At 58.7% G+C, this 25,314-nt stretch overlaps 1 protein-coding gene across 2 annotated transcripts in view; it reads right to left on the reverse strand.

Annotated features, from left to right (window-relative positions):
- Nucleotides 1-1,570: 1,570 nt before the first annotated feature.
- The window catches only part of ITPK1 (inositol-tetrakisphosphate 1-kinase), a 163,558-nt gene continuing 139,814 nt past the window's right edge, over nucleotides 1,571-25,314 (reverse strand). For both annotated transcript variants that reach the window (XM_027520674.1, XM_027520675.1), the window contains 6 exons: nucleotides 23,504-23,602; nucleotides 23,171-23,211; nucleotides 19,243-19,408; nucleotides 13,643-13,710; nucleotides 8,502-8,664; nucleotides 1,571-3,693 (listed from right to left, as the gene is read on the reverse strand). In XM_027520674.1, the coding sequence (XP_027376475.1) occupies nucleotides 3,335-3,693; nucleotides 8,502-8,664; nucleotides 13,643-13,710; nucleotides 19,243-19,408; nucleotides 23,171-23,211; nucleotides 23,504-23,602 (896 nt within the window). In that variant the 3' untranslated portion in view covers nucleotides 1,571-3,334. The remainder of the gene's footprint in view (nucleotides 3,694-8,501; nucleotides 8,665-13,642; nucleotides 13,711-19,242; nucleotides 19,409-23,170; nucleotides 23,212-23,503; nucleotides 23,603-25,314) is intronic.

The following is a 25,314-nucleotide window of genomic DNA, read 5'->3' on the forward strand; positions in this document are numbered from 1 at the left end:
TCAGTCCTGAATATTCATTGGAAGGACTGATGCTGAAGCTAAAGCTCCAATACCTTGGCCACCTGATGTGAAGAACTAACTCCTTGGAAAAGACCCTGGTGCTGGAAAAGATTGAAAGCAGGAGGAGAAAGGGATGACAGAGGATGAGATGGTTGGATGGCATTACTGATTCGATGGACATGAGAGTTTGAGCAAACTCCGGGAGATGGTGAAGAACAGGTAACCCTGGCGTGCTGCAGTCCATGGGATCGCAAAGAGTTGGACACGACTGAGCGACTGAACAACAAACTCCTCGGGAACTCGAGCTGTGTCTGCCTCCTGCAGGTGATGCTGGGGGACCTCTCGCCCAACCCTACTCAGCCCCCCTACCCCGCCTCCTTCCGCAAACTCAAGACACCTTCATGCCAATGGAAACTCCTGCCCTCAGGCTCTTTTAGGGAAGACAGACATTCTTGGGGAGGACAGACATCCAGGACCCACACTCAGTCGGGGCTTGAGTGCGTGTCAAACCACATTACGCTATAACCTGCAAGCAGAACTCGGCCTGTGGCCAGCGCTCCAGGCTGCCCAGGGCAGAGACCTTGCAAGCGACCCTCTGAACCTACCCGAGGCCTCAGGCAAAACATGGTCCTGCGCTTGCTCCTGGAGCCCTTTGAGTCAAGAGGGCCTTCAGCAGCCCCAGCTACGGACCACACCCAGAGAGATCCCACAGGGCCAAGGCCCCAACAAGCCCACCGACTAGCAAACAGAAGCTGGGGAAGGACAGTCCCAACACCCCTGCCCCCACCCCCAGTTTACCAGCAGGTGTGTGCGCTCACCAGAGCAGTCTCTCCCCACGGGCCCTTGAAGGTTCTGAGACTGATCGGAGGCGGCAGCACAAGCCCTGGCGAAGAAGAGGCTGCAAAGGCAGAGAGCATTCCCGGGGGTCTGTATTCCCCTGACAGGAAGCCCCAGGGCCAGGGACACTGAGGCTTGGGGGAAGCCAACTTCATGGCGTGTGTCCTGGGACCCAGTCAGTGTGCATCTGGTGATGCTGAAGCAGGGGGAGCGTCGCTTGGGGAGGCCTCATTGCGGCCCACGGCCCCTCTCCTAGTCTATGCTCCCTGACGCAGCTCCCTTCACCCCTGCAGAGTCAGCTACTCTTTGTTGGACGGGGTTCACCAGCTGGGGAGAGGCCCGCACACGCTCTCGAGTGGACCGGTCCCTTCCCCACTGCTGTGCGGCTCCTGGGCCTTTATGAAGTCGATCCCCATCCTTGGTTCCACCCTTGGGAAAGGCAGTCACCTTGCTGGCCACCCGCATCAAGGCTGGTGAAAAGCGCCACGTCACTGGAAAAGCTCCTCAATACCTGGGCCCTGGATGCTAACATGTGAGACGCTGCGGGGGAGGCATCACTTAATCTGGACAGGACATGACCAGGGGCCCCACCAGGCACGGGGGGTCACCCTGCACTCCTGACCTGTCCTCAGGCGATCGGGACTGGAATTTTATTCCAAAAGGTAAAGTTGTTTTATTAAAAGACGGCAGGAGGACAGAAATGTTCAGCAATGTTTTGTAAACACGTGTGAAATGCAGTTTGATTTCAGTAGTTTATTTTGGAGACAAAGCAGTGCAAGAGGCCGGCCACGCTTCCTGCTTCCCCCGGAGCTCGGGGGCCAGACGAGGAAAGGCGACGTACAGACATTATAATTGGGGTTCAACACTCAAGTCGTGTAAACACGGATGTCGGCGGGCCCTTGGTTTCTAGGACAAGCCGGCCAGTTCTGAGGGCAGCGCCCCTCACCCCAGCCCTTCCTCTCCCAGAGGCAGGCGACCCCCACCTCCCCGCTGGCCAGGCCTGAAGGTGCCTCCGAATGCCCAGCGCAGCAGCTTCTTCTGTGGCGCCCTCCCTGGACCTCGCAGGACGGCCCCGAGGCCTGTTCCCCTCCCTCCGAGTGCCTGATATCTGAAGACACGTGCTCATGCTTCAGGGGGTCTGCTGTTTCCTGCCGGGTGGTCACACTGGCAGAGGGCTGACCAAGCCCCTCACTGGCCCCCTGGGGCCGCCTGCCCACCTGGACTGTGGAACTGGACTTATTAGCCAGTGGTTGGTTGGTCTGCTGCCCTCAGGGGCGGGGGGGCTCGGACGGGAAAAGCAGGTAATGTTTTCTCACCTTTGGGGCTGCAGCCTGCTCACACCTGGCTGGCTCAGTGCTTGGGGTGGGCAGTGAACACGGGAGGGGTGTGGATCAGGCCTTCTGGGCAGGCGTGGAGCAGCCGCAGCCTCGTCCAGCCTGGGAAGAGGGCCCCCACCGATCGCCTGGATGCCAAGGGGAGGCTCATCTGGGTGGGCTTCACAGAGGGACAGGCTGCATCACAGGGGTAGGGCGTTGAGCCTGCCCTTGACTTCTCTGGTCGTGAGTGCCCAGCGACTCTTGGAATGATTTGCCCAAAGTCACAGCACAAATCCTTGGCATAGGCAGGATCAGCCCAGAGGCTCTCGGCTGGGCAGCCTTCTCCCAGGTCCGGGGAGCGGCGGCCCTGGTCAGGGACGGGCGGACCCTTTGCATGGCGGCACAGGACATGTGTTGACAGGCCCAGTGGACTCCGGGGAGCGGGACGTGGAGAGAGGCAGCCAGCCCGGGGCTGCAGCCTTCCCGGAGAAGCGTCCTCCTCCTTGCCTTTCATGAGCGGCAGCAGGTGGATCCCAGCTCAGACCCGCTGCATGGACTTCCCCAAGGAAAGGGAAGCTGAGGCCTCTGGCTTCCTCGGGGTCATGCTTTTGGGAGGGGCAGCTGCACACCTGGTGGGGCTTGAGGCCATGAGTAAGAGCAACGGGCTGGGCCGGGGTGCAGGGGCCAGGAGGGAAGAGACTGGGAACTGTTTACTCTCTGCTCAGCCACCAACAACCTGACCCGGGACAGCCTGCTCCAAGGTCCCCGAGGCCTGACCCACAGCAGCCATTGAGAAAGACAGACGTGGGCGTACCCAGGCACTCACACACACATACACAGACACAACCACACACACGCACGCCCCACCTCACATTCAGACCTAGTGTTGAAAACACAGCATGTGTAAACTCGGTGAAGACATCTGCACAGCAGGAACCAGGAGGGATCGTCCCTTTGCCGCAAGGCTGGACCACTTGGGGTTCCTTTCCATCCCCACCCCCACCCCTCATTTAGATCATGACATCAGAAAATCAGGTTAAAAATTAAGAAAAAAAGAAGTAGAAGAAGAAGAATCAGATCGTTGGGAATCCTTAGTAGTAGCGTCACCGTCGTCGGGAGCTGCTCGCCCAGCGGCCGCGCTCTGCGGCCCGCGCCGTCTCTCTGGGTCCCGGGCTCCGAGGCTACTGGGAGGAGGCCTTAGTGGCCAGCGAGGCCACGCAGTGCTGCTGGAAGCTGGGTGACACGCCGGCGGTACAGCCGAGTCTCTGGTGCGGCAGCTTGGCAGTGCTGCCAGCGCCCACGCCGCCCATGTCGGCCTCGGGCGTCCAGGGCGGCTCCTGGCCCATCATGCTGCTGCAGCAGCCGGGGCTGGCGCTGCACGTCCGCTCGGCCGCCAGGCCGCCCGCCTGCTCCGCCAGGAGCCTGCTGTGCTTCAGTGGGGCCACGTCCCCAGCGCCCGCCACGCCCGAGCTCTGGCCCTGCAGCACGCTGGCGATGTGGTTCAGGAGGTCGGTGAAGAACTCGCTTACACCCTCGTAGCCTACGGATGGGAGAGACAGACGGCAGGCTTAGCCAGGTGGGTGGGGGTGGGAGGTGCGCTCAGGGGCTCCTGGGACCTGGGGTGGGGTTGAGGGGAGCTGGTGGAGCACACCAGCCTAGACCCCAAGTGTGTGTGGCCCCAAGGGCCAATCCTTGAATTCTGGCTGCACCCGTGGGGTCTGAGCATCTATAGAGAGGAGGCTGATGAGAAAGTGCCCTGCATCCTGTCCCTCTAGGGCACAGCTTCAGGGTCTCATTTGATTACCCTCCCCACGTGGTTTGGTGGGCTTCCCAGACGATGCACATGGTCAAGAATCCAAGTGCCAAAGCAGGAGACAGAAGACATGTGAGTTCGACCCCTGGGTTGGGAAGATCCCCTGGAGAAGGAAATGGCCACCCATTCTGGTATTGTTGCCTGGGAAATCCCATGGACAGAGGAGCCTGGTGGGCTATAGTCCACAGGGTCGCAAAAGAGTCAGACGCGACTGAGTGACGGAGCACATGTGGTCTGATGCCCTTATGTGGGGATGTGGCGTGGCTGGGGGCAGGACCGAAGGCCCACTCCTCCAGGTCTGAATCATAAACACCTCTTGTGTCCATGTGACCTGGCGTCAGCTTCCTTGTGTGTAAACTGAGGATTCAAGTTTGGGGGCTCCTGTGGGCAGGGCCAGAAGGAGCTGGAACATGAGTGAGATCTGATCAACAGCAGCTGCTCCTGGAACTGAGTCTGTTCCACCTCCCCTCCCCCAAGCACCTGCAAGGAGGCCCCCAGTGCTGCATCCTGACCCACAAAGCCGAGGGACAGAGACTGGGCAGCCCGGACAACGTCATCGCACGGACGCCGCTTCCCTCACAAGCGGGCCTGGGTCTCCTGAACAGAAACTGCCAGGGGCCTGCATTTCCCATCCCAGACTCGACTGTGATTGTCAGCAAACAGTCCTCGGAGCCTCCCACCAAGCAAGTTTCAGATCTAGGGCGAGGATTTTGCTGACTTTTGAAAACGGTTTCAAAAGAAATTCAACAAGGGGTGGGTGCCCCACCCCCCGCCTGCCCGAATCAATTCACAGGGATGAGAACCAGGCACACAGCTGCAAGAACAATGATCGGGACAGGAAGTACGTCCCCAAAAGGCACGGTGTGCCTGCATCGGGAGGGGCCGCAGGGACCACCCCCTGGATGTGACCCCGTTGCTCACAGAAGGCCCGGTGCTGAGAGGCACTGACCCCTCCCTCACATTGCCTCTGGGATGGTCTTCACGGCCATCGGTACAAGCAGCGGGGGGAATGAAGGTTCAGACATGGGCAGGTGCACTATCGCGTACAGAAAAGGCTGCCCAGGGGCCGGTCGGATGGGGCTGCCTCATTGTCCATGCTCTTATGTGTTCAGCAAACAGTGCTGTGGTTTTGAGGGAACCCGAGGCTGAGAGGGACAAGCGGAGGTGCCCAGAGTAAAAACAAGAGTGGGCAAGATAGCTGGCATGCACCATACTTGCCCTGCTCGACATGTTCTCACTTAATCATCACAACCCTCTGTCCCCATTTTACAGATGAGTAAGTGGAGGCACAGAGTTAAGTGACCAGCCCCAAACACCCAAGAGCCATCAGCAGGTGGATACGTGTCCACTGGAGGGCGAGTGGGGTGACTGTCCACGGCTGGGGTCCATCCAGGCTAAGTGCTGCTCCTGGCTACGTGCTTCGCAATCCTTCCTTGTGGCATCCTGGGAGGGGTGCATCCCGGGGAGCGGGGCCCGAGGGTTGGCCCCATTCTACAGATGGGGATATTCACTGGAGGGACTGATGCTGAAGCTGAAGCTCCAGTACTTTGCCACCTGATGCGAAGAGCCAACTCACTAGAAAAGACCCTGATGCTGGGAAAGATTGAAGGCAGGAGGAGAAGGGCACGACAGAGGATGAGGTGGTTGGATGGCATCAGCGACCTGATGGATGTGACTTTGAGCAAGCTCCGGGAGTTAGTGATGGACAGGGAAGCCTGGTGTGCTACAACCCGTGGGGTCGCAAAGAGTTGGACACGACTGAGGACTGAACAAGAACATTAGACGACACGTGGCACTGAGATCTGCAGGCCCTTTGGTGCCATCTGTGCCTTGAACACGCATGGTGCTGGGTGCCCCACCCTAGCACTGGGGGCGTCCTTGGCCCTGGGGTGGGGGTAAACAGCAGGGCAGCCCGTAGCCCCTCAGGGGCCGTCAGCAGATGTGCTGCTGGGTTTCCAGGGTTGGGATGCAAGCAGGGAGGAGAGCTGAGACCCGCTAGGGAACATCAGCTGTTCCCTCAGCAACAGCTCGGCCGTCCCCAGACGAGGCCTGGCCCACGGCCCCATGCAGCCTGGGGAGGGTGGGCTGAGGCGTGAAGAGCTCTGTGGGGCTGAGTGCTGTGCACACATCATCTCCCCTGCAAGGACGGGAGTGTTCTTCCCACTGCACACGAGCGAACACTGAGGCTGCCCGGGCAGGAGGCTCATCTCGTCAGGGAGCAGAGCCAGGATTTGAAACCACGACTCAAGTGGAGAAGCACGAAGCCTCAGGTCAGGCCCCCAGACCCAGCCCCGCCACTGGGACGTGACCTTGGACGTGTCGCCCAGCCCCCTGGCTCCATGCATGTCAGTAAATGGAGATCCCAACAGTCCTCTGCACATTGTGTGGCTGTGAGGATGAGATAAGGCGCTGGGGACAAAGGTCCCCAGGCAGGCTGGGCACCAAAGGTGGACACGACTGTCCAGCCTGCAGGCTGGCTGGCAGGGGTGCTGCAGGACACCCACGGTCTGAGGCACAGGGTGAACCAACCAGGACCAACGGGCACCCCAGATCCAGGCTCACAAATGGAGCAGGGAGAGAGCCAGGCCCCAGGCAGCCGTCTCCTGGACACCGCCTCCCCTGGGGCCCTGGGCTGCACGCCCTCCCCGGAGCCTTCCTCCATGTGGGCCAGGCGCCCTTCCATAGTCTCTGGGGGCTCAGCCATGTCACTCAGGCCTGGCCTGCTGGCGGCGGGGCTTGCTCATGGCTTCTTGTCCATGCCGGTTCACTGTCACTGTCCCTCTGACTCGCACAGGTCCTGGCGGGGTGGGCAGACTCAGCACTTGGCACAGACCCACAGCTCAGTGGTTTGTGAGTTCTTCTCTGTCCCTCCTTCTAGAACCTCCATCCCAACAGCCCGGTGCTGCCCCGCCTTGCCCCCCGAGTCCGTTAACCCGGCGACCTTTTTGCCTTCATCCCCTCCATCTCCTCCCTGTTTAGATCCTCTGATTTGTTATAATTGTTCCCCCGACGCAGCCGCAGTTCCCTTGTGCTCTCTCATTCCAGCACCCGCATTCATCAAAAACCTACCTCTCCATCCAGGCTGCCCCCAGGGTGACTACAGAAAAACAGGCCACTGTCCCACAGGATCTCAACTTCTATTCACAAACACAGCCCTCAGATGGCCGCCCCATCTTGCTCGGAGTGAATGGCCATGTGCTGGGCTCCCCTCTGACCTCTCTGCTGCACAGGAAGCCTCGGGCCACAGGACCCCTCCAAGGCCCTTGCATGGCTCCCTGCCAGCCCTGCCCCCACGCCTGCTTCCCAGAGGAGCCCCTGTCCTCCGAGGGCAGGACCCCAGCTGCCGTGCGCACGCCGCCCCAGTGTCTGCAGCAGCTGGGACATGCAGCGGGCTTCGGATAAACCGCGTGGGGAGCCAGGGGCCTCCTCCGAGCCCGGGCTTCCCTGGCTGTGAACTGCGTTGCTGGCTGGGCCCGGCCTGCGTGCCCTCCATGCAGGGGACACACGTCAAGCACCCAGTCTGGTGGCCCGTGAGTGCTCCCCACGCACGGGGGCTCCCAGCCCCTGCAAACCCCAGGGGAGCAGTCCCCTCCAGCAAGCCAGATTCTCACACTCAGGAATGGCTTCCTGCCTTCTTAAGAGTCCACTGAGCAGGGCTGCTGCTCTACCTCCAGGGCGGGTGCTTGACAGAGGTGAGAGCCGAGGCCTCGAGACGGGGACGACCGCTGAGAAGTAACTGCCCGGGCTGCTCCAGGCTGGGGGGTGCCAAATGTCACTCTGTCCCTGACCTGCTGTGAGGACAGGGAGTCGCCCAGCCTCAGCACACATCTCTGTGAAGGAGACCAGCCCAGGACCATCCCTTGCCCCACAGTCATCACTGAGGCTAACGGTCCCACTGAGGGGTCTCTGTGATGACTCCTATGGAGCCATCGCTGAGTGGGGATCTGAGGGGTGCTGGGCAGAGCCTAGTCATGCCAGCAGGCCCAGAGGGCCTGGCATGTGCTTCCCGCCTCAGGGCTGCAGCAGACAGCGTGGAGCAGGCCCCCCAGCCGGCGGGATCTGAGCGTGTCCCCTACACGGTGGCTCAGGGTGGGGAAGGAGCAAGGCCTTGCCACCACCCTGCAGTGTGACCTGGGACAATTTCTCCCTCCCTCCCTTCGTGGAAACTGGGCTTTGTATTCCCTCCAGAATCCTCTCAGCTCTTTAAGGAAATCTACAAGGGCCCAAGAGGTCAGCTGAGATTTGGCCAAGAAAGGCTACTGCTGATGGCACAGTGTCAGGAGAGTGTAGTCGCTCAGTCGTGTCCGACACTTTGGGTCGGGAGAAGCGAGGTAAAGGGCACGGGTTGAGGAGCGGGCCCACTGTGAGCGCTGTAAACCCACTGGCAGGTGGGCGAAGGCTTAGCGGGCACTGCTCTGACCCCAGGCACCAGACAGTGAGGGATGGGGTCGGTCAGGCCGGCTCTCCTGCCCCACCACCCACCCACGGCCACCAGTCTCCAGGCGAGTGAAGGCAGCCCCCGCCCCGCCGCTCACCGGGGAAGGCGTTGATGTCGATGACGGCATGCTGCCCCGTCTGGTTGTTGATGATGATGTCGATCCCAAAGAGAGACACGCCCAGCGCCTGCCGCAGGGCCCGCGACAGCTCCCGGATGACCTCGTCGCTTGGCCGCTCGAACACACCCTCGATCTTGTCCAGCTGCCAACACACATACACCACACACACACACGGGAGTCAGACCTCGGGCAGGGAGACGCGACACTACCCCATAGAGACCCCCACTGCGGTGCCTCGAGGTTGAGTCTTATTTCCAGGCAAGAGGCAGGACAGACCCACTAGAATCAGCCTAAGGATGGCCATTTCCAAGTCCTGCCATGGGCTGGGCAGGCACTGGGGCGGGTATGGCATCTGTGACCCCTAGTCCTCATGCCCACCGGGTAGGCGAGCATCATTACCAGCATTTTACACAGAGAGGAGCTGACGCTCAGGGTCAGGGCTGATTCACGGCCACACAGCTTAGGGTTGCATTTGGACCCAGGTATTTAGCCTGTAAAAGCCGTGGGCTTCCCAGGTGACACTAGTGGTAAAGAACCTGCCTGCCAGTGTAGGAGACAGGAGAGACACGTGTTCGATCCCTGGGTCGGGAAGATCCCCTGGAAGAGGGCATGGTAACCAACTCCAGTATTCTTGCCTAAAAAATCCCCATGGACAGAGGAGCCTGGCAGGCTATGGTTCATGGGGTTGCAAAGAGTCAGACACAGCTGAAGTGACTTGGCACACACTCATTGAGCCTGTAAAAGACAAGGTTCTTAGCAGGAAGGAAGGAGACGGAGAGTCTGCTGTGACCCCAGGAAGACTCTGTGGTTCAGGACACCTAAGAGCTGCACCTTGAAGAGGGGAACACTGCAGTGGCTGGGCCAAGGGACCCAGACGAGAGCACAGTGGAAGCAGAGGTGCGAGGCAACCATCCACGGAAGATTGCTGGGAACGGCTGGAGAAGTCGGGGAGGACATGGGCAGTGGGGGAAGTTTTTGTTAGCATCAGAGCACTGGCCCATCATTGGCAGAGCCTCAAGGCTGTGAGGCGGTGGGTTCCACGGACCAGCCTTCATTTACTGGCTGGTACTGGATGGGGGGAGGTTTGGACACAGGGCTCCTGGGTGGGACTCGTCATTCTCCCCTTCCAGACAAGTTGCTAACCTTGGTGTTTCCACTCTAACTCCCCATGCTCAGCAAGCTTCCCCAGAGTCTACTCGGCCACTCCTGCCCAGCTCCTGGGTCTGAGCTCAGCTTTTGGCGACACAGGGCTGGGGGGCTGGCTCCAGGACCCTACCGTGACACCGCTCACATTCTGCTCTAATCACAGCTGGCCTGGGACAGGCAAGTCTTCATGGGCTCAAGCTTGGCCCCTGGAAGGGAGCAGCACATCACCCTGGGAAGGACTGAGGCAGATGGCTCTGGATTTGAATCCGGACTGTGACTTCCTAGCTCTGTGGTCTTAGAGAGAAGTACTTGGCCTCTCTGCACCTCAGTCTGCTCATCTGCCAATCAGGGCCATCGAGGCCTCCACCCCAGACAGCTGGGAGGAGTCACAAGGTCGTTTAAGCAGTGGGGACAGCACAGGTCTGGCTGCAGGAGCTGCCTCACCTGCATTTAAGCCACAGATGGCAGCATGTCACCCCTAAGTCAGCCAGAATAGGGCTCATACATGGTACTCAGTAGATACCAGAGTCCTAAGGCTGCTGGGATGGGGTCAGATGGGAAGCACAGGAGCTGATCCACCAGAAATAAAAAAAAGAAGCTGGGTCAAAAAGTTAAATGGAGAATTATCACGTGGCCCAGCAGTTCCACCCCAGATGTGTAATTTGTATGCCAATATTCACAGCTACATTATTCACAACAGGCAAAAGGCAGAAACAACCCGAATGTCCATCAACAGATGACTGGATAAACAGAATGGGTTACTCAGACTGTTCTGCCACCCTTTGCTACAATGTGGAGGAACCTTGAAAATATTAGGCCAGGTGAAAAAAGCCAGATGCAATAGGTCACCTACTGTATGATCCCCTTAAAATGAAAAGTCCAGAAGAGGTAAATCCATGGAGACGAAAAGCAGATTAGTGGTTGTCAGGGGCCAGGAGGAGGCGGGGATGAGGAGGGATGCTCAGTGGGTACGGGGTTCTCTTTCGGGTGATGAAAATGCCTGAAATGAAAATGGTCTCTGGAACTAGGCAGAGGTGGTGGTTGCACAACACTGTGAATGTACTTAATACCGCTGAATTGTCCATGCTAAAATAACGAATCAGAGAGAACTTTCCTGGCGGTCCAGTGGTTAAGACTCCATGCTCCCAATTTCAGGGGGCCCAGGTTTGATCCCTTGTCAGGGAACTAGATCCCACATGCTGCAATGAAGATCTGATGCGGCCAAGTAAATAAATATTAAAAAAACCCACAAACAATTGTATGTTATATGACTTTCACCTGGATTTAAAAAAAAAGAAGTGAGGCTGGGTCAGCCAGGCAGGGACAGAGCCTGGGCAGCACCCACGGGACACGTGGCCCTCACCCCTGGCCCAGGAAGCCGAGTGGCTGATGGGGAGCTTCCAGACATGCGCAGGGCAGGGAGCCCACCTCTGGGCACTGTGATGCTCTACCATGAGAGAGGTCTGCTCCAGCTCTGCAGGCAGGGCCCCCCTGCCCATGGCCCCGGTGCCTTGGTGTCCCACCCTGGGGAGCCACGTTCAAGGCGGCAGCATCAGCCTGGCTGTGATGGACACTTGCCCGCTTGGCACCTGCTGAGCCCACCCCATGCCTGCCTCCCGCTCACGCTCAGCAGTGTGGGCTCAGCAGCTCGGCCACTGGTCCTGGGGATGCCCAGCACTGCCCAGTCTCAGCCACGTGCCCTGAGCTGTAATGGGCCCTCTTGGGCCCTGCCGGGTCCTGCTTTCTCGCCTCGGTAAATGCAATACTAAAAACACTGCCGCCGAGGGACTGTGGTGAGGATCCACAAAGCTCCCAAGTCAGGCCCGCGGCGCAGGCCCGGCGGCTAGGAGACCCATGGCTGCCGCTCCATCACAAAAGCCTCGTGACCCGCTGTTTATAAAAGCCGTTCTCAGCTCAGCGAAGGGACCTCAGACATCCTTCTGCAGCCCTCTGCCTGTCTGCAACGAGGAGGCGACGGAGGTGCTGAGGTGAACCCCTGGGCCCCCGTCACCCACACTGACTGAGCCTGACATGGTGTGGGGCGCTTTCATCCAGGGACTCCCTGAGTCCCAGGAACATTCTAGGGGCAGGGTGGGGAAACTGAGGCTCAGAGAGACGACTCGACTCTCCACACAGCTGGAAGGCTGTGGAGCTTCTGACTCCACGCCGTTTCATTCAGTGTCACACTCAACTGGTGCCTGGTACTGGTGTGGGGGCCACCCTCAGGGGCGTCCGGCCAGGGAGGGAGGCAGGGCTCCCTGCACCTGCACGAGGCCACGAAGGGGGCTGGAGGGACCCCAGCGGGCGGGAGGATGCTAAAGGCTCGTCTGGACACCCATACCTGGGGATGCACGTGTCTGGGCAGGAGGGCCCGCCATCCCGAATGGAAAAGAGACAGCCGACTGCATTTCCCTTTCCTCGTTTATGTGTTACCAGCCCTGGAGGACCCCTGCACAGCAGTCACGAGCTGAGGGGAAGGGAGAGATGACAGCAGGCCTGGGAGGTGGAGAGAAGGCCTTGCGATGTCTCCAGGCCGACCTTTCCCACGTTGCAGATGGAGACACGGGCTGAGTCACAGGTGGGTGATAACCTCGGAAGGCGACTTTGCTTCCAGCCCTCATGGTGACCCTCTGGCCTCTGTTAACAGCCCAGTGGTGACGAGGGCCGCACTGTGCCGGGGGGGCAGCAGGGACAGCTTCTCCATAAGGCTGTGGAATGCTGACCCCCTCTGAGAGTCACTGGCCGAACAAGGTCTGGGAGCCTCGCAGGGAGGACGCCCTGAGGTTTCTGAGCTTTCATGAGACCAGAACATTCTCTCGCACAGAACACCTATCTCAATCTTACAATGTGCACACCAGGCGCCGAGGGGTTCTCTTTAGAATCTGGTTGTTCTCCAAGCGTCCCTGAGCACAGAACTTGTTCCCGGGTTATATCTATCAACATCCCGAGGGAGGCTGGTGCTCACTCCAGGTCCCTGCTGTGCCTGTGCTCCGGTGAACCCTCGGCACACAGCCGGCTCCTCAAAGGAACCAGGAACAAATGAGAAATGGGACCGGCGGCCTGGGTCAGGGACAGTGGGTCGTGGGCAGCACAGGCCCTAGCCTGGAACGGAGGGGAATGAGGCCCAGAGGCAGGGGTCCGCTGTGGAGGGAACATGGGCAAACCCTCCCAGAACGGCCAGGAGGGCTGTGGCGTATGGGAGCTAGAGACCAGGCAGAGGGCTCGGTTCAGAGGCAGTGGCGGCAGAGGCCACCGGCTCTGGGGACACGGAGGAACAGCAGGGCATGGCGCAGTGTTGATTTCTAACGGCTCGACAAGTGCCAGGGAGGTAAGAAACCCTGAATTCCTGCAAGACCCAGCTTTGAAATCAGACTAATCTGGGGTCAGCTCTCATCTCTGTCCCTGAATGAGGAGCCCTATGGGTTTAGACAAGTTATTTAACCTGGTTGAGCGTAGCTCTCCCCTCGAGAAAGCAGGGACGTCTGTCCACCCCTCCAAGGCTGTTTTGGGCCAGAGGATGGAGCCTGATGCCCAGCGCCATTGACTGAACAGCAGCCCCGAGCCCACTCCCCACCGTGAGCCACCCTGGCAGCTGCAGAAGTACACAGCAGGAGCTCAACAAGCACTTACTGGACTCATACGGACAAGGAAAGAACAAAGGAAAACTGAGGTGCTGCTGTCTCTTGCCTCTTTTCTTTTTATCAGGAAAAGGCAGCTTAGAAAGCAGGTCTTCAAATTCCTCACAATTGGGGGATTTCCTCACGTGGGAGAAGTTAGACAACTTCCACCTGAGTGACTGAGTGGCGAGCGGGCATGGCTGTGATGGCTGTTGTCACGGAGGCGCAAAGCAAGCAAGGAAGAGGGGCGTCTCTGGAACCCCCCGGGGTCCCCGGCCTGGCGGGGAAGGTCCTGCCACCCTGCCCCGCTGGAGAGCCAACGTCACCCCACCCCCAGGCTCGGCGGGAAGGACATACCGCGGTCAGGACCGACGAGGACTCTGGCTTCGACACGTTGTGGCTGTTGAAGAAGATGGACTCGCGGTCTGAAAAGCAAAGACGGGAAGGAGCCAGAGTTAGAAGCTCGAGGCAGACAGCGACTCCACCACCTGACACCAGGGGGCAGCACCACCCCGGCCACAGGCCGTGATGCCTTAGGGCTCAGGGTCCAGCAGCAGCCACCCGGGCCCCCTCCCACCCCGAAGAGACAGGACACCACGGAGCGACACACGCCGAGTCAGGGCTCCTGTTTCCACTTTTCTTCCCATATAAAAATGAATGGCTTGATGAGCCCACCTCCCCTCCACTCTCATCTTACAGTACCATACCTGGTTTTCCCTGATACCTAGGCCCCCTCCCCAGAGTGTGTCCAGCGTATCTTACGGACATGGCGCCAGAAAGGGGGGCTGAGTGAGAAAGGGGAAATGCTGCATATGGGAACATCAAAGGCCCAGAGTAAAGAGGTCGACTGATGCCACTTAATCCAGCATCCCCAACCCCTCCTGGTTCTGCCCATGGAATGCCTTTTCAGGCACATTTAGGCTGCCACAGGGCACATGAATGTTTAAAACACAAAAGCTTCTGCTGTTTCCCAGTTATTTAGGGGAAAAAATAGGAAATCAGAACTTGGGCTTTTGTAGGATCCATCCAAGAAAGCATAGAGAATAATTTCTGCCTGGCTTTGGAAATGGGCACAGCCTCCTGAAGTACCCTCCACATGTTCCTGCACCATCTCTCCCAGCTCCCACTGCCCCTGGAGCCCCCTCAGTCCCATGGAGAGGCAGATTAATAATCTCAATCCCAAGATTATTAGAGTGATGAGCAGTAGGTTTGTTCATTCATGCCCTGCAGAGTAAAGGCACGTCAGTTGGTCAGAAACATGCTCTCCAGCACTTGGAAGTGTGCAAATGCACGGATCACAAAACCAGGAGCCTCAGGGTTGAGAGCTCTGGTGAAGACCATCATCACACTAGGACCCCACCCCACCTCACCCCGAGAAGGACACAGGCCACAAGTCCCCACGTGGCCCCGGCAGCCTCTGCTTTGGTCCTTCTGGGTGAGGTGTTGTGGGTCCCGTTCCCCCAGGACACATTGCTCAGCCCTGAGACCCAGGACAGGAACGGCTCCACTGGGCGCCGCTGTGTGCCGGGGGGCTGAACTGCGGGGGCACCTGCTCTGGCTGCCAACGCCCCCCCGCCAGCTCCAGGGTTACAGCGCCGCAACAATCATGCATGAGGAAGTGATTCGGGCGGAGGCCAAGCAGGCAGGCGCTGAGATGTACCTGGCATCTTTCCCGCTAGCGGGGCACGCAGGCCCCTTGCCGCCCCGGTGTGCCCGACAGTCCTCCTACCGCTCCGACCAGAGCCAGTCCAGACGGGGGGCACGAGAGACGGTCCTGGGGAGGAGCCTGGGGAAAATAAACACCCTGCAGGACTTGCGCCAAGCAGCCCACTGACCTCTACTCTTGAGCGCCGACAAGCAAGAAGACTGATACTTTGGGGGTAGCAAGCCCCATGGGCCAGAGGTCAGAGCAGGGCTTGAGCAGTTGGGGTGGGCCTTCCAGACTCTGCAGGTACTGCCCACCTTCTCAGCCTGTAGCCCAGCCTAGCCCCGCTGAGCTCAGGGCACCTCCCACCCACCCAGTGGGACCCAAGGGCAATGGCCAGAGTAGCAGAGTAGGCCTGGGGAGAGAAAGGCCCCCCAGAACAAGTGGACACAGCCAGTTCAGGGAGGCTTGGAAGCCACAGAGAACAACGTGGATGCTTGGCTATGCAAGGAAGGGAAAGAACTGGGTGCTCAGAGGGGTGTACCCAGCGCCCACTGAACTGGACAGACCACGTCACCCGGCAGCTTCTTGGGGCAAGATCCAAAGCGTGGACCATTTCAAAGGGGACTTGTTTCTCCTCCTGGCTAACTCTGACCTGGGGGCTCCAGCCAGAGGACTGTTCAGCAGGGCGATGGGAGCTGCCCTTGGCTCAGAACCCTCCCCACATGCAGCTTGAGCAGGCCCAGGTGGAGAGGGAGCAGCTTCTAGCCATTTGGTGATCCAGGAAGATTGTGGAAGCCGAGATAGGTCAGGCAGGATTGCAGCATCCCCTGGCACCAGCTTCTTGGGCAGCTTCAAGATCCCCTGCTGATAAACCTGGCCGGGCCCTTGCACCTTGATCACAAGAGCACCCTGGACGGGGGGAGCTCGTCCCTTCTCTGTTCCCGGGCTAGTCCTGCGACACATGGAGCCCAGTGAAGAACCACCATGAATGCCCACAGGAGAAGGGAGACAATAAGAGGAATATGGGTTTTTGTGCCCAATTTACAGATGAGGAAAACAGGTTCAAAAGAGGAAGAGTAGGGCACACGTTTAGCCCCCAAATATCCCTGCGACTCCGTGGTGCAGCTGTGAGCTGCGGCCACAGCTTCTTAGCTTCATCTGCTTCATCTTCACATGTCTCCTTGGGGCAGGGGCGGGCAGCATGTCACGGGGCTACAGACAGTGGTCCACGTCTCCTCCCAGACCTCTGGCCCTGGCTGCCCTGCTTGAGTGGCCCCCTCATCCAGCGGTGTCCCAGGACCCCCCGCTTCCTCTGGGGCCCCTCATCTGTGCACAGTTCATCCTTTCACGACTTCTTCCCCGTGGAGTTTCTCCCACTAGAATCTGGGCAGGACACCTGGCTGACTATCCAGTCCCCTGCTGGATCCTAGCTCCGGCACAGGGCTGGGCACGTGGAAGGTTCAAGGAGATACAGCCTCTGTTACACCTGCAGGGCTCTTGATGGTGAGATCACCAGATCTGGCCCCACCAGCTGCGACTATAAATAGAGGTTTATTGGAACGCAGCCCCGCCCATTCACTTACAAGTTGTCTACAGGGACTCTGCAACATTAGTGATGACAGAGCTAGAAATACTTCTTCTGGACTTTTCCAGCACAAAAGCCTGCTGACCCCTGCCCTACGTGGTCATTGGTATCATTCCTTTATGTACAAACCCCTACGGGAAAAAAGGCCCAGGATGCAGAGACAACAGGGGAAAGAAAAGGAAAAGTTTCTCCCACTGTGCTGGGGGGCGGGGACAGAGGCAGGGGGAGGCGTCACAGAGAAACACGGCCAGGGGTTGGCACAGGCCAGCTTCAACCCTCTCCATAAAAACGTGACATCGGTTCCAGCCAAGGCAGCTGCAAGACTCTGGCTGTTAAGACACACCTGACTTCAGAGGTGCTGACAGATGCGAACCAAAAGGCCACCTGAAAACCGAAAGAACACAGCAGCTGTGGAGGGAGAGGTGGTGTCCTCATAATCACCGCAGGTCAAAAGAATCCCACTCAAGGAGCCCCAACCTCCCTGCGTGGACGGGGAGCCTGGAGGGCCTGCCATGCAGGACAGCAGGGACCAGAGAGATGGGAGGGGGCTGGAAACAGCCAGAGGCTCAAAGCCCCCTGCTCAACTGGTCCAGCTTAAAGGGCCACTCTCACTCTGTGATTTTCATCTGTTAAGAGCACACGTGTGCAAAGGACAAACCCCAGGCCAGCTGGATGGCCTGATGCCCTGAAGACGGTGGCCACAGAATCAGCTTTGGGGATGGAGGGATAGATACACAGAAAGTCACTCAGCTTCCCTGAGCATAATAAACACTCCTCCATTAGCCCTGTGTTTCTCCACTGATCTGGTCCCGGTCAACACATTTGGGCTTTCCCGGGGGCTCAGCAGTAAAGAACCAGCCTGCAATGCAGAAGTCACAGGAGACACAGGTTCGATCCCTGGGTCGGGAAGATTCCCTGGAGAGGGAAATGGCAACCCACTACAGTATTCTTGCCTGGGAAATCCCATGGATGGAGAAGCCTGGCTACAGTCCATAGGGTTGCAAAGAGTTGCATGCGACTGAGCACGCAGCCTGCATATTACGGTAAACTGGCAACCCAGAATGGCCACAAGAAGACACAGATGTGGAGCCCTCATCCTGAGACAGGACTCAGAATCCACACCCTGCTACTGGCGGTTCTCAGACAGAAACTAGCCAGCCCTTAGCAACCAGGGGAAAGAGGGGGACAATTATTGTGTGGAAAGGAAGGAAACCAGGTGGTATGTTTCTTTAAGAGATGGAGTGATTTAGGGTAAAATAAGAAGAAAGGAAAACAATTGCATAAGGTAAACTTATTCTTCCCTTAATATATTTGCTGTAGATTTAAACACATTCTTAAAAACCAGGAAACAATATAAAGAGGATTAAAAAATATTGGCCTTATCCTGCCCACAACTGCTAAGAATGTTTCTTGTTAATATACAGTCACATATAGAAAGACCCTTCCCGACATTGGTCCCCCACCCCCAGTCATTCCATCACCCCAGTGGGTGGAAGTAGGGACTGGTATGTGGAGGCCCTAAAAGCCCCGCCTGGCAGGGAGAGCCGCCTGCACTCAGAAGGTCAGGGGAGAGAGACACACGCTTCCAAAGTGTCTGCTCTCTGGGTTGTGTTAACGGGAAGAATGGCTGAGAGAGGACGGGAACAGCTGGACTTGGTCCAAGAGGAGTGGCTTGCAGCCACGAGGAGCGGACGGTGAGAGGCAGTCCCGGGCAGAGGGATTTTAGACGGACACATCTGTCTGCTCAGCAGCCCGGCACTGCGCCTGCTGACGGCGGGTTTCCCGCGCAGAGAGAAGCACACAGCAAGTGAGAGCAAATCAGGCCAGGGTGACCCACGTCCTCCGTCCAGGGGATCACCATGCTTACTCCAGAGATGCTGCCCCTGTTCCAAAGGTTCCTAGAACTGGCCTCGAGGAAGCCTCCAGAACCACTGGAGCAGTCTCTTGAGCGGCCACAATACCACCAAATCCTTAAGTGTCAGTTTTTGTGATAGCCCAGGGTCACCTGGAGCTGGTGAGCAGCTGAAGAAAAGCTGAGGGCCTGGAGCCCCTCGGCCTCCTGAGAGGACACCCTCAGATGGGGCAGCTCCCCGCAAAGGCCACCACTGTGTGACAGCTCAGGGACACTTGGGGCCATCATTCACTGGTCCCCAATATGCTCACCAATATGGTCCTCACCCCTGTGTCCACTCCTGACCCGCCCGGGGCCCCACAGCTGGCAAGTCCTGTGCCCCCAGCATAACTCTTAACAGAGCTCGCGCCCACCTCAGGGGCTGCAGAGGCAGCAGGTGACTCAGTGTTTCCCAGTTGGAGAAAGGAGACACGGTAAAGCAGCCAGTGCTCTGGCCCTCAAAACACCAGGGGCCCCTCCCTTCCTGGCTGCCCTGAAGAGCCCAGTCCAGCGTGTTCTTGGTGAGCCTCCTTATCACGAGGGGCCCCGGGAAGCGGCCTGGGTGCAGAAAGCTTTCAAGTTCTTCCCCGAGCTTAAGGTAGCTGAGGCGCATGGAGCCCCTTCGACGGACCTGGCTGGGACAGGGGTTTCCCACTCATGCTCCAAGACCTCTTCACCTACTGGACACAACTCTGCCAACCTTCAGATCACTTCTCCTCCCTCCAGAAATAACCCGGGGCAACCAGGGTCAGTGCCAAAGGACAGGCGGCTGGTGCCGTGTCCCAGCCGCGCTCCTGAGCGCAGGGATCCCGGACAGTGTGAGGCCCGCTTACCTGACGTGCCCGCGGAGAAGTTCTTCAGCGAGGGCCGCTGGACCACGGTGTAGGACTCGCCAACCACAAACACCTTGTACAGGACAGCATTGTGGTTGATGAAATTCTGGACCACGCAGGGCGGCTGGATGGCGCTCAGGCCCTCCTGGTTGAACACGATGGCCATCTGGGGAGACAGGGGGCCAAGGGCTTGGTCAGAGTCTACCGCCTCCTCGGCCTTATCACCGTCCAGAGCATCACCACCAAGGGCCATCCCAGCCCGGTGGCACGAGGCCTCCCCAGGAAGAGTCTCAAGCCAGAGTGAGTGGGATGGGCTTCGAGCAGAACACCTGGGCATCCATCCACTCCTGCTGTGGGGGATTTGGAAATCCTGCATCGTCAGGCCTGCCATGTAAGGTTGAGCTGGCTGTGCACTGCACAATCCCACTACTCACAATGTATCCATGGAACGGGCCCCCCGGGCTGTGTACTACTCACCCCTCTACAAAGACTTTGGCGGTGGGAGATGGGGCACCGAGGGGGTGGGGGCAAGAAGCGGAGGACAAGGGATCAGGGGTTGGGAGGCCTTGGGTTCAGGCCTGTACAATGACAATGGCTGCCTCTTGAGAACTCATGACATGCCTGGCCCGGCTATGATCACCTTACCTGAGTCACCGGGTGTCATCCTCACATCCTGCCCCGAGGTGGGCACGGGCATCATGCCCCTTTTACAGATGAGGAAACTGAGGCCCTGAGGCACTTAGAGGCTGCTGGCAAGTGACAGAGCCCAGGAAGGGATGGGGTCCAGCAGCCCCCAGCCCCGCACACGATGCACACGAGTGCTTAAGGAATGGGAACATTCCACTCCCGGGTCCTGACTCCTCTGGGCACAAAGGCCTCCAACAGGAGGATCTGGCAGGGGACAGAGGTCAAGGTGGGTGGGGGTCGGGGGGGTGACTGGACAAAACCTCCCTGTGTTGGGCTGAGGCTGGGTCTGCCCAGGGTCCACCAGAGCCAGCAGCCAGTGCTGGGGCCACGATGAATGTTTCACCCAGTCCTTGGGGCCACAGCAAGGAGCCACCAGCTGCCCAGGGCTACTGCCCAGGGAGGGGATAACAGGGCTGAATAGCTGGCTGCCCACACTAGCTGTTGCCTCTCAACGAACCTTCACAGAGCACCACCCCAACGTGCCTGGCACCCAGCTGGGTGGGGCAGAGGTAGAGATCCAGGCCAGATGGGGAAACACAATGTATGCCTGTATATACCACAGGGAAACAAGTGTGTGTGTGTGTGTGTGTGTGTGTGTGTGCACACACACACCACAGTGAACAGCTCCTTAGCCTGCTGATGAAAGTAAGAGAGCCAGACATGAGTTCAAGTCCCATACCTGGCACTTGCTGCATAAGCCCTGTTTAAGCTCCATTTTCATCACCTGTAAAATAGCATCAGGAGCCACCATGGGGTAGCTTTGGGGGTCCTCTGAGCTTTCGGCTCAATTTTTTTTTTTAAGGAGGAGTGGTATTTCACTGTGGAACAAACTCAAGCGCTTACACCAAAACAAGAAATCAAATCATGAACATAAAATAAAAACAGAGCGTCCTGATTTTGGTTGACTGAGCTAGGAACTGAGCGATCAGAAGCAGGGCTCGGCAGGCTGGGGTCCAGGTGAGGACCCCAATCGGAAAGCCCCCTTTCCTGTGTAAAGCTAAACATGAGCACAGAGGTGTCCTCTGTCTTCACTGCACTCAACATCCCCAGGCACCCCTGAGGTGGGATGGAGCCTGGCCCCCCCTGGGCTCATGCCATGGAGGGCGCCCCACCAGAGGGGGCAGTCCTCTGATGCTACCAGCCTCCCAGGAGGCAGGTGGCCTGGAGCACAGAAGCCCCCCTGGGAACCTGCAACACTCCAGACCCCAATCTTGGAGCTCTGTTCTTGATGCCCACCCAGCAGAGGAACCCCCACCCCGCCCCAGAAATAGCACACAGTGGGTTGGGGAGCCCCAGGGATGGGGAAAGGGGAGAAGGGGCCACGGCACACATGTGTACATCTACAAGCCAGACCCGCAGAGCTGGACTGGGGTGAAACACCTTAAGTCAAGCTGACCCCATGGAGTCAAGACTCTCCTGGAGGAAGTAGGTCCCCTCAACCCAGAACCCCTGCCCCTTCTGCCATGACCTAGCAGGCTGCAGGGCAACTGGCCACACCTTTTCAGTCACTTCAGTCACGTGCGACTCTTTTGGACTGTAGCCTGCCAGGCTCCTCTGCCCATGGGATTTTTCAGGCAAGAATACTGGAGTGGGCTGCCATTTCCTCCTCCAGGAGATCTTCCCTAAGCAGGGATCGAACTCCTGTCTCCTGAATGGCAGGCAGATTCTTTACTACTGAGCCACCTGGGAAGCCGCTACAACGTATCAAGTACTCCCTGGCTCGGAGCCCACCGCAGCACAGCAGCAGGGGCAACTCCCTTACCCATCACATCGCCAGTTACAAGGGCAGGACAGAAACTCAGAGAGGCTGGGTCATCTGCCCAAAGTCACACAGCTGGCAGTGCACACAGCCAGACCTGGTCCCCGGCGGGAGGGACTCTAAAGCTGTTGTGTCAACAGCAGAAGCAGTTCCCTCCCAGCAGGCTGACCTGCTCTGCGTTTGAATGGTCTACTCACACTAATGACTGCAATTGCCCTTCTGTCCTGAAAAACCCCAAGGCACTGACCAACAGAGGAATTGTTCGGCGGTGTAACGGGTCAGGTGGAAGGTTGGGGGTCCGGTGCTGGTGAGGGGACTGTGGGTTCCAGGGCCATGGTCTGGCTGCTCTGAAGCCTTCCTGTCCCCCCACCCCCGGGTCTGGCCCAGGAGCAGGTCCCAGGCACAGAGCCCAGGCAGGCCCAGACGGGGAGGCTCCACGAGGGCTCCAGACCTCAGGAGACAGCCGACCTCAGGCGCAGGCGGGGATTTCCTGCCCCCACCTTCCTGCCCACAAGCAAAGGGACCCCTCGGCTTCGTCACAGCATACAGCACACCACGCGGACGCGTCTGTTTAGAGACGTTTCCCCATAGATACACGCCAGGGACAAAGACACTACCTAAATCTACAGGGCGCCGCTGCCGGGTTTGTCCATGTTTCATCATAAGGTCATGGGGGAGCATTTCTGATGGTGGGGCTGCCCAGGACAGGCTCTCCCATAGGGCCTATCAGGAGGATCAAACCTCTACTGCCCAGGGCGTCCTCCTACACGCCTCACAAAGGGGTCCCCAGGCTGGGCTGTGCCCCTGGAGGCAACGTCCCAGTCGTGATTCCCCAAGACGGTGAAAGACACAGCCGAGACCCTGCTTGGCCACCAGCTCCTCTTCCCCTAGAAGGCCTCCTCCGCCCGGCCTCCCACACCACACCCGCTGGCGCTCTCTGCCTCCGGGACCCCGTCTTCTCCCCTGGGGCAGGACTCTCATCTCAAGCATCTTTCCCTCAGCACCCAAGGTGAACGGCCACTGGGTGAGTAGAAGAATGAACGTGCCGGGGGGGATCGCGTGCACAGCAGGTCGGGTGCCCCTTCCTCCTCACACCCCCTTCCCCAATTCAGCAGGACCTGCAGACTTGGGGGCAGTGACGGGATCTTTTCGGGGGTGGGGGGCAGGCCTGTGTCCGGCCCAGAGCAGGAAGTGACCGACACTGACGCGCCAGAGGAAGGTCAGATGGTGGTGTGGCTCGCATGGGCTCAAAGGGGGCAGCCACGCCCATCCCAGCCTTGGGGACAGGAGAGGACCAAGGTGCAGGTGGAGTCGGGGTACTGGGCCTCCAGCAGGTGCGGTGGGATCCAGCAGCAGGGCTGTCAGGCTCCCAGAGAGACTCTGTGAGCTAAAAGGAGCAGGGTGGAGCGGGGAAGGCAGGGGCAGAGAAGCCAGGAGGCTGGAGAGGGACAAGGCTATCAAGTCGTCAGCTCCTCCACTCACCTCGTGAGAGTTGGTGCCATGAGCCACTCTGGTTTTGCAAACTGTGGGTGGGGGAAAGAAAAACAGGAGTTAGCAAGGTTACTCACCTACAAAGCCCAGCCTGGCAGATACGGAGAGAAACTCTCAAAACCTCCTGCGGTCCCTGGGGTGGGGAGGGGGCTAGTGGGGAGCTGAGGAGACAGGCTGACTCCACCAGGGCCAGCGTCTGCCCTCAGGGGCGCTAGATGGTCACCACCAGGCCAGGCCCTTACCACCCAGGGACCCAGGGACCGGGGCCGTGCCCTCCACAGGCGGCCAAGGCCTCCCTTCACCCCCAGGAGTTCAGGTGCTCACTGAATGGGAAGGCCAGGCCATTCTCCTCCAGGAGTCTCATGGTGTCATCCCCGCACAGGCTCGTGAGCTCCATGAAGGGTGGCGAGCAGATCCTGTCATCTGGGGACAGAGGAGAAGCCCGCGTCAGCACTGCCTGCTCCACGGGGCCCCTCAGCACCGCTGCCCACCCCATCCAGCAGCCCACACCCCGAAGTCACCCGTGGGCGTGCAGACACACACGCGCACACGTGCCCCGGGAACGAGGGCACAGTCATTAACTACTGTCAACAGCATTCCCGTAAGGATGAGACCGACACGTGATAACAGCAAAGCCTGAAGATCAAAGCAAAGTGAAAACCAGACTGACTCAACCCCGCCTCTTCAGCCCGCACTTGGGCTTGTGAGCACGCACGCACAGCGCTTGACAACAGGATGCTGTTTTGTGACTCGAATTTGCACTCCATCAACTATGAACACTTTCCGGGGGCAGTGAAGACGCCCCTCCATACGCGGTACTGGCTTAATGATCATCCGAGGATGACGCCAGCCCTTCAGCTCTTAGCCTGAGGCCCGCACTGCTGAAGGCTTTGCATACATCACGTCTGAAGTCTGCAAATAATCCTATGGGGGTGGGGGCAGAGGAGACGCTGAGGCGGGGGAGGGATTAAAGAGGGGCTCGCTGTCACACAGGGACCCCTCTCCTGGAGCCTCTCGTGCCTAACAGAGGGGCTTCTGCCACCGCCGTCACATGGATGGGCCACAGACAAGCACACACTCCCGACCTCCGCTGGCTGCCAGACTCCAGCCCCGCCCAGCCCCCACCCAGATCCCCCGCCTCTGCTTTCGCAACTCCTCAGGCTCAGGGGGCTGCCCACCTTCTCTGCACACACACCCAGTGGGTTCCTGGCATGTTCAGTTTTCTGGAAAGCTCTGGAAGCTGGGTGTGCTCTGCTTGTCAGGACGATCCTAGAGCCAGGCACCAAGTGAAGGCAGGAAAAACCATCCGTGGGGAAATAAAGTGCATTCTGAATCTCTCTGTGGATTGCTAAACTGCACCACTGGCTTGTTATTACTACTTTGTCTACCTCCATCCCCAATCAGGGCACCAGCTCCTCAGGAGGTAAGACCACCCTGTATTTCTGGGCACAGGGGCCGGGAAAGGCTGAGCGTTAGTGGGATGGGGGGTGACCCCCCCACACACACCCCCACAAACTTGGAAACCAAACCAAAAGCAAACAATAAAGCAGCTTGTCTCCAACAGCTTCTAGCTACTTGGCTGGCCAGGAGGTCAGTACATTAAAACATTAAAACCAAGGTAAGATCCAGCTTCACATATCTCATAAAAAGCAAGTGCCAAGAATTACACAGGGTATATTAAAAGTGCTTTCATTTCCCTCCTTGCCCCCCACCAGCAAAGTCCAAAGTCCAAACAGGCGCAGAGTGATGGCAGATTCTGGGGTGGGCAGAGTTTCTCGGGGACCCAGGGGAGGGAGGAGCCCTGGCAGACAGCTAGGCGGGCCCTCTGCTTGGAGCACTCACAGACAAAGGCTGAAACAGAGGCAGTCCTTGCCCAAGGTCACTGGACAGTCACCTCCAGGGTAGGACAAGGAGCCGGGCTCACATGGCAGGTCAGGAAGAGAGAAGCCAGGAAAATCAGAGCATCGAGGGAGGGAGAGGGTGGGGTGTCCTGGCTCTCAGCTCTAAGCCATTATCTAAATGGGGCCCCGTTTCTGCATCCCCTGCCCAGAGTCAGAGCCAGGGTGGAAACACTGGTGAGGGGCTAGCAGGCCAGGGAGGGAGGCAGTGATCTCTGCAAAGGCTCCCTGCTGTAT

This window comes from Bos indicus x Bos taurus, chromosome 21 (assembly GCF_003369695.1).
Source record: "Bos indicus x Bos taurus breed Angus x Brahman F1 hybrid chromosome 21, Bos_hybrid_MaternalHap_v2.0, whole genome shotgun sequence".
Taxonomy (NCBI): domain Eukaryota; kingdom Metazoa; phylum Chordata; class Mammalia; order Artiodactyla; family Bovidae; genus Bos; species Bos indicus x Bos taurus.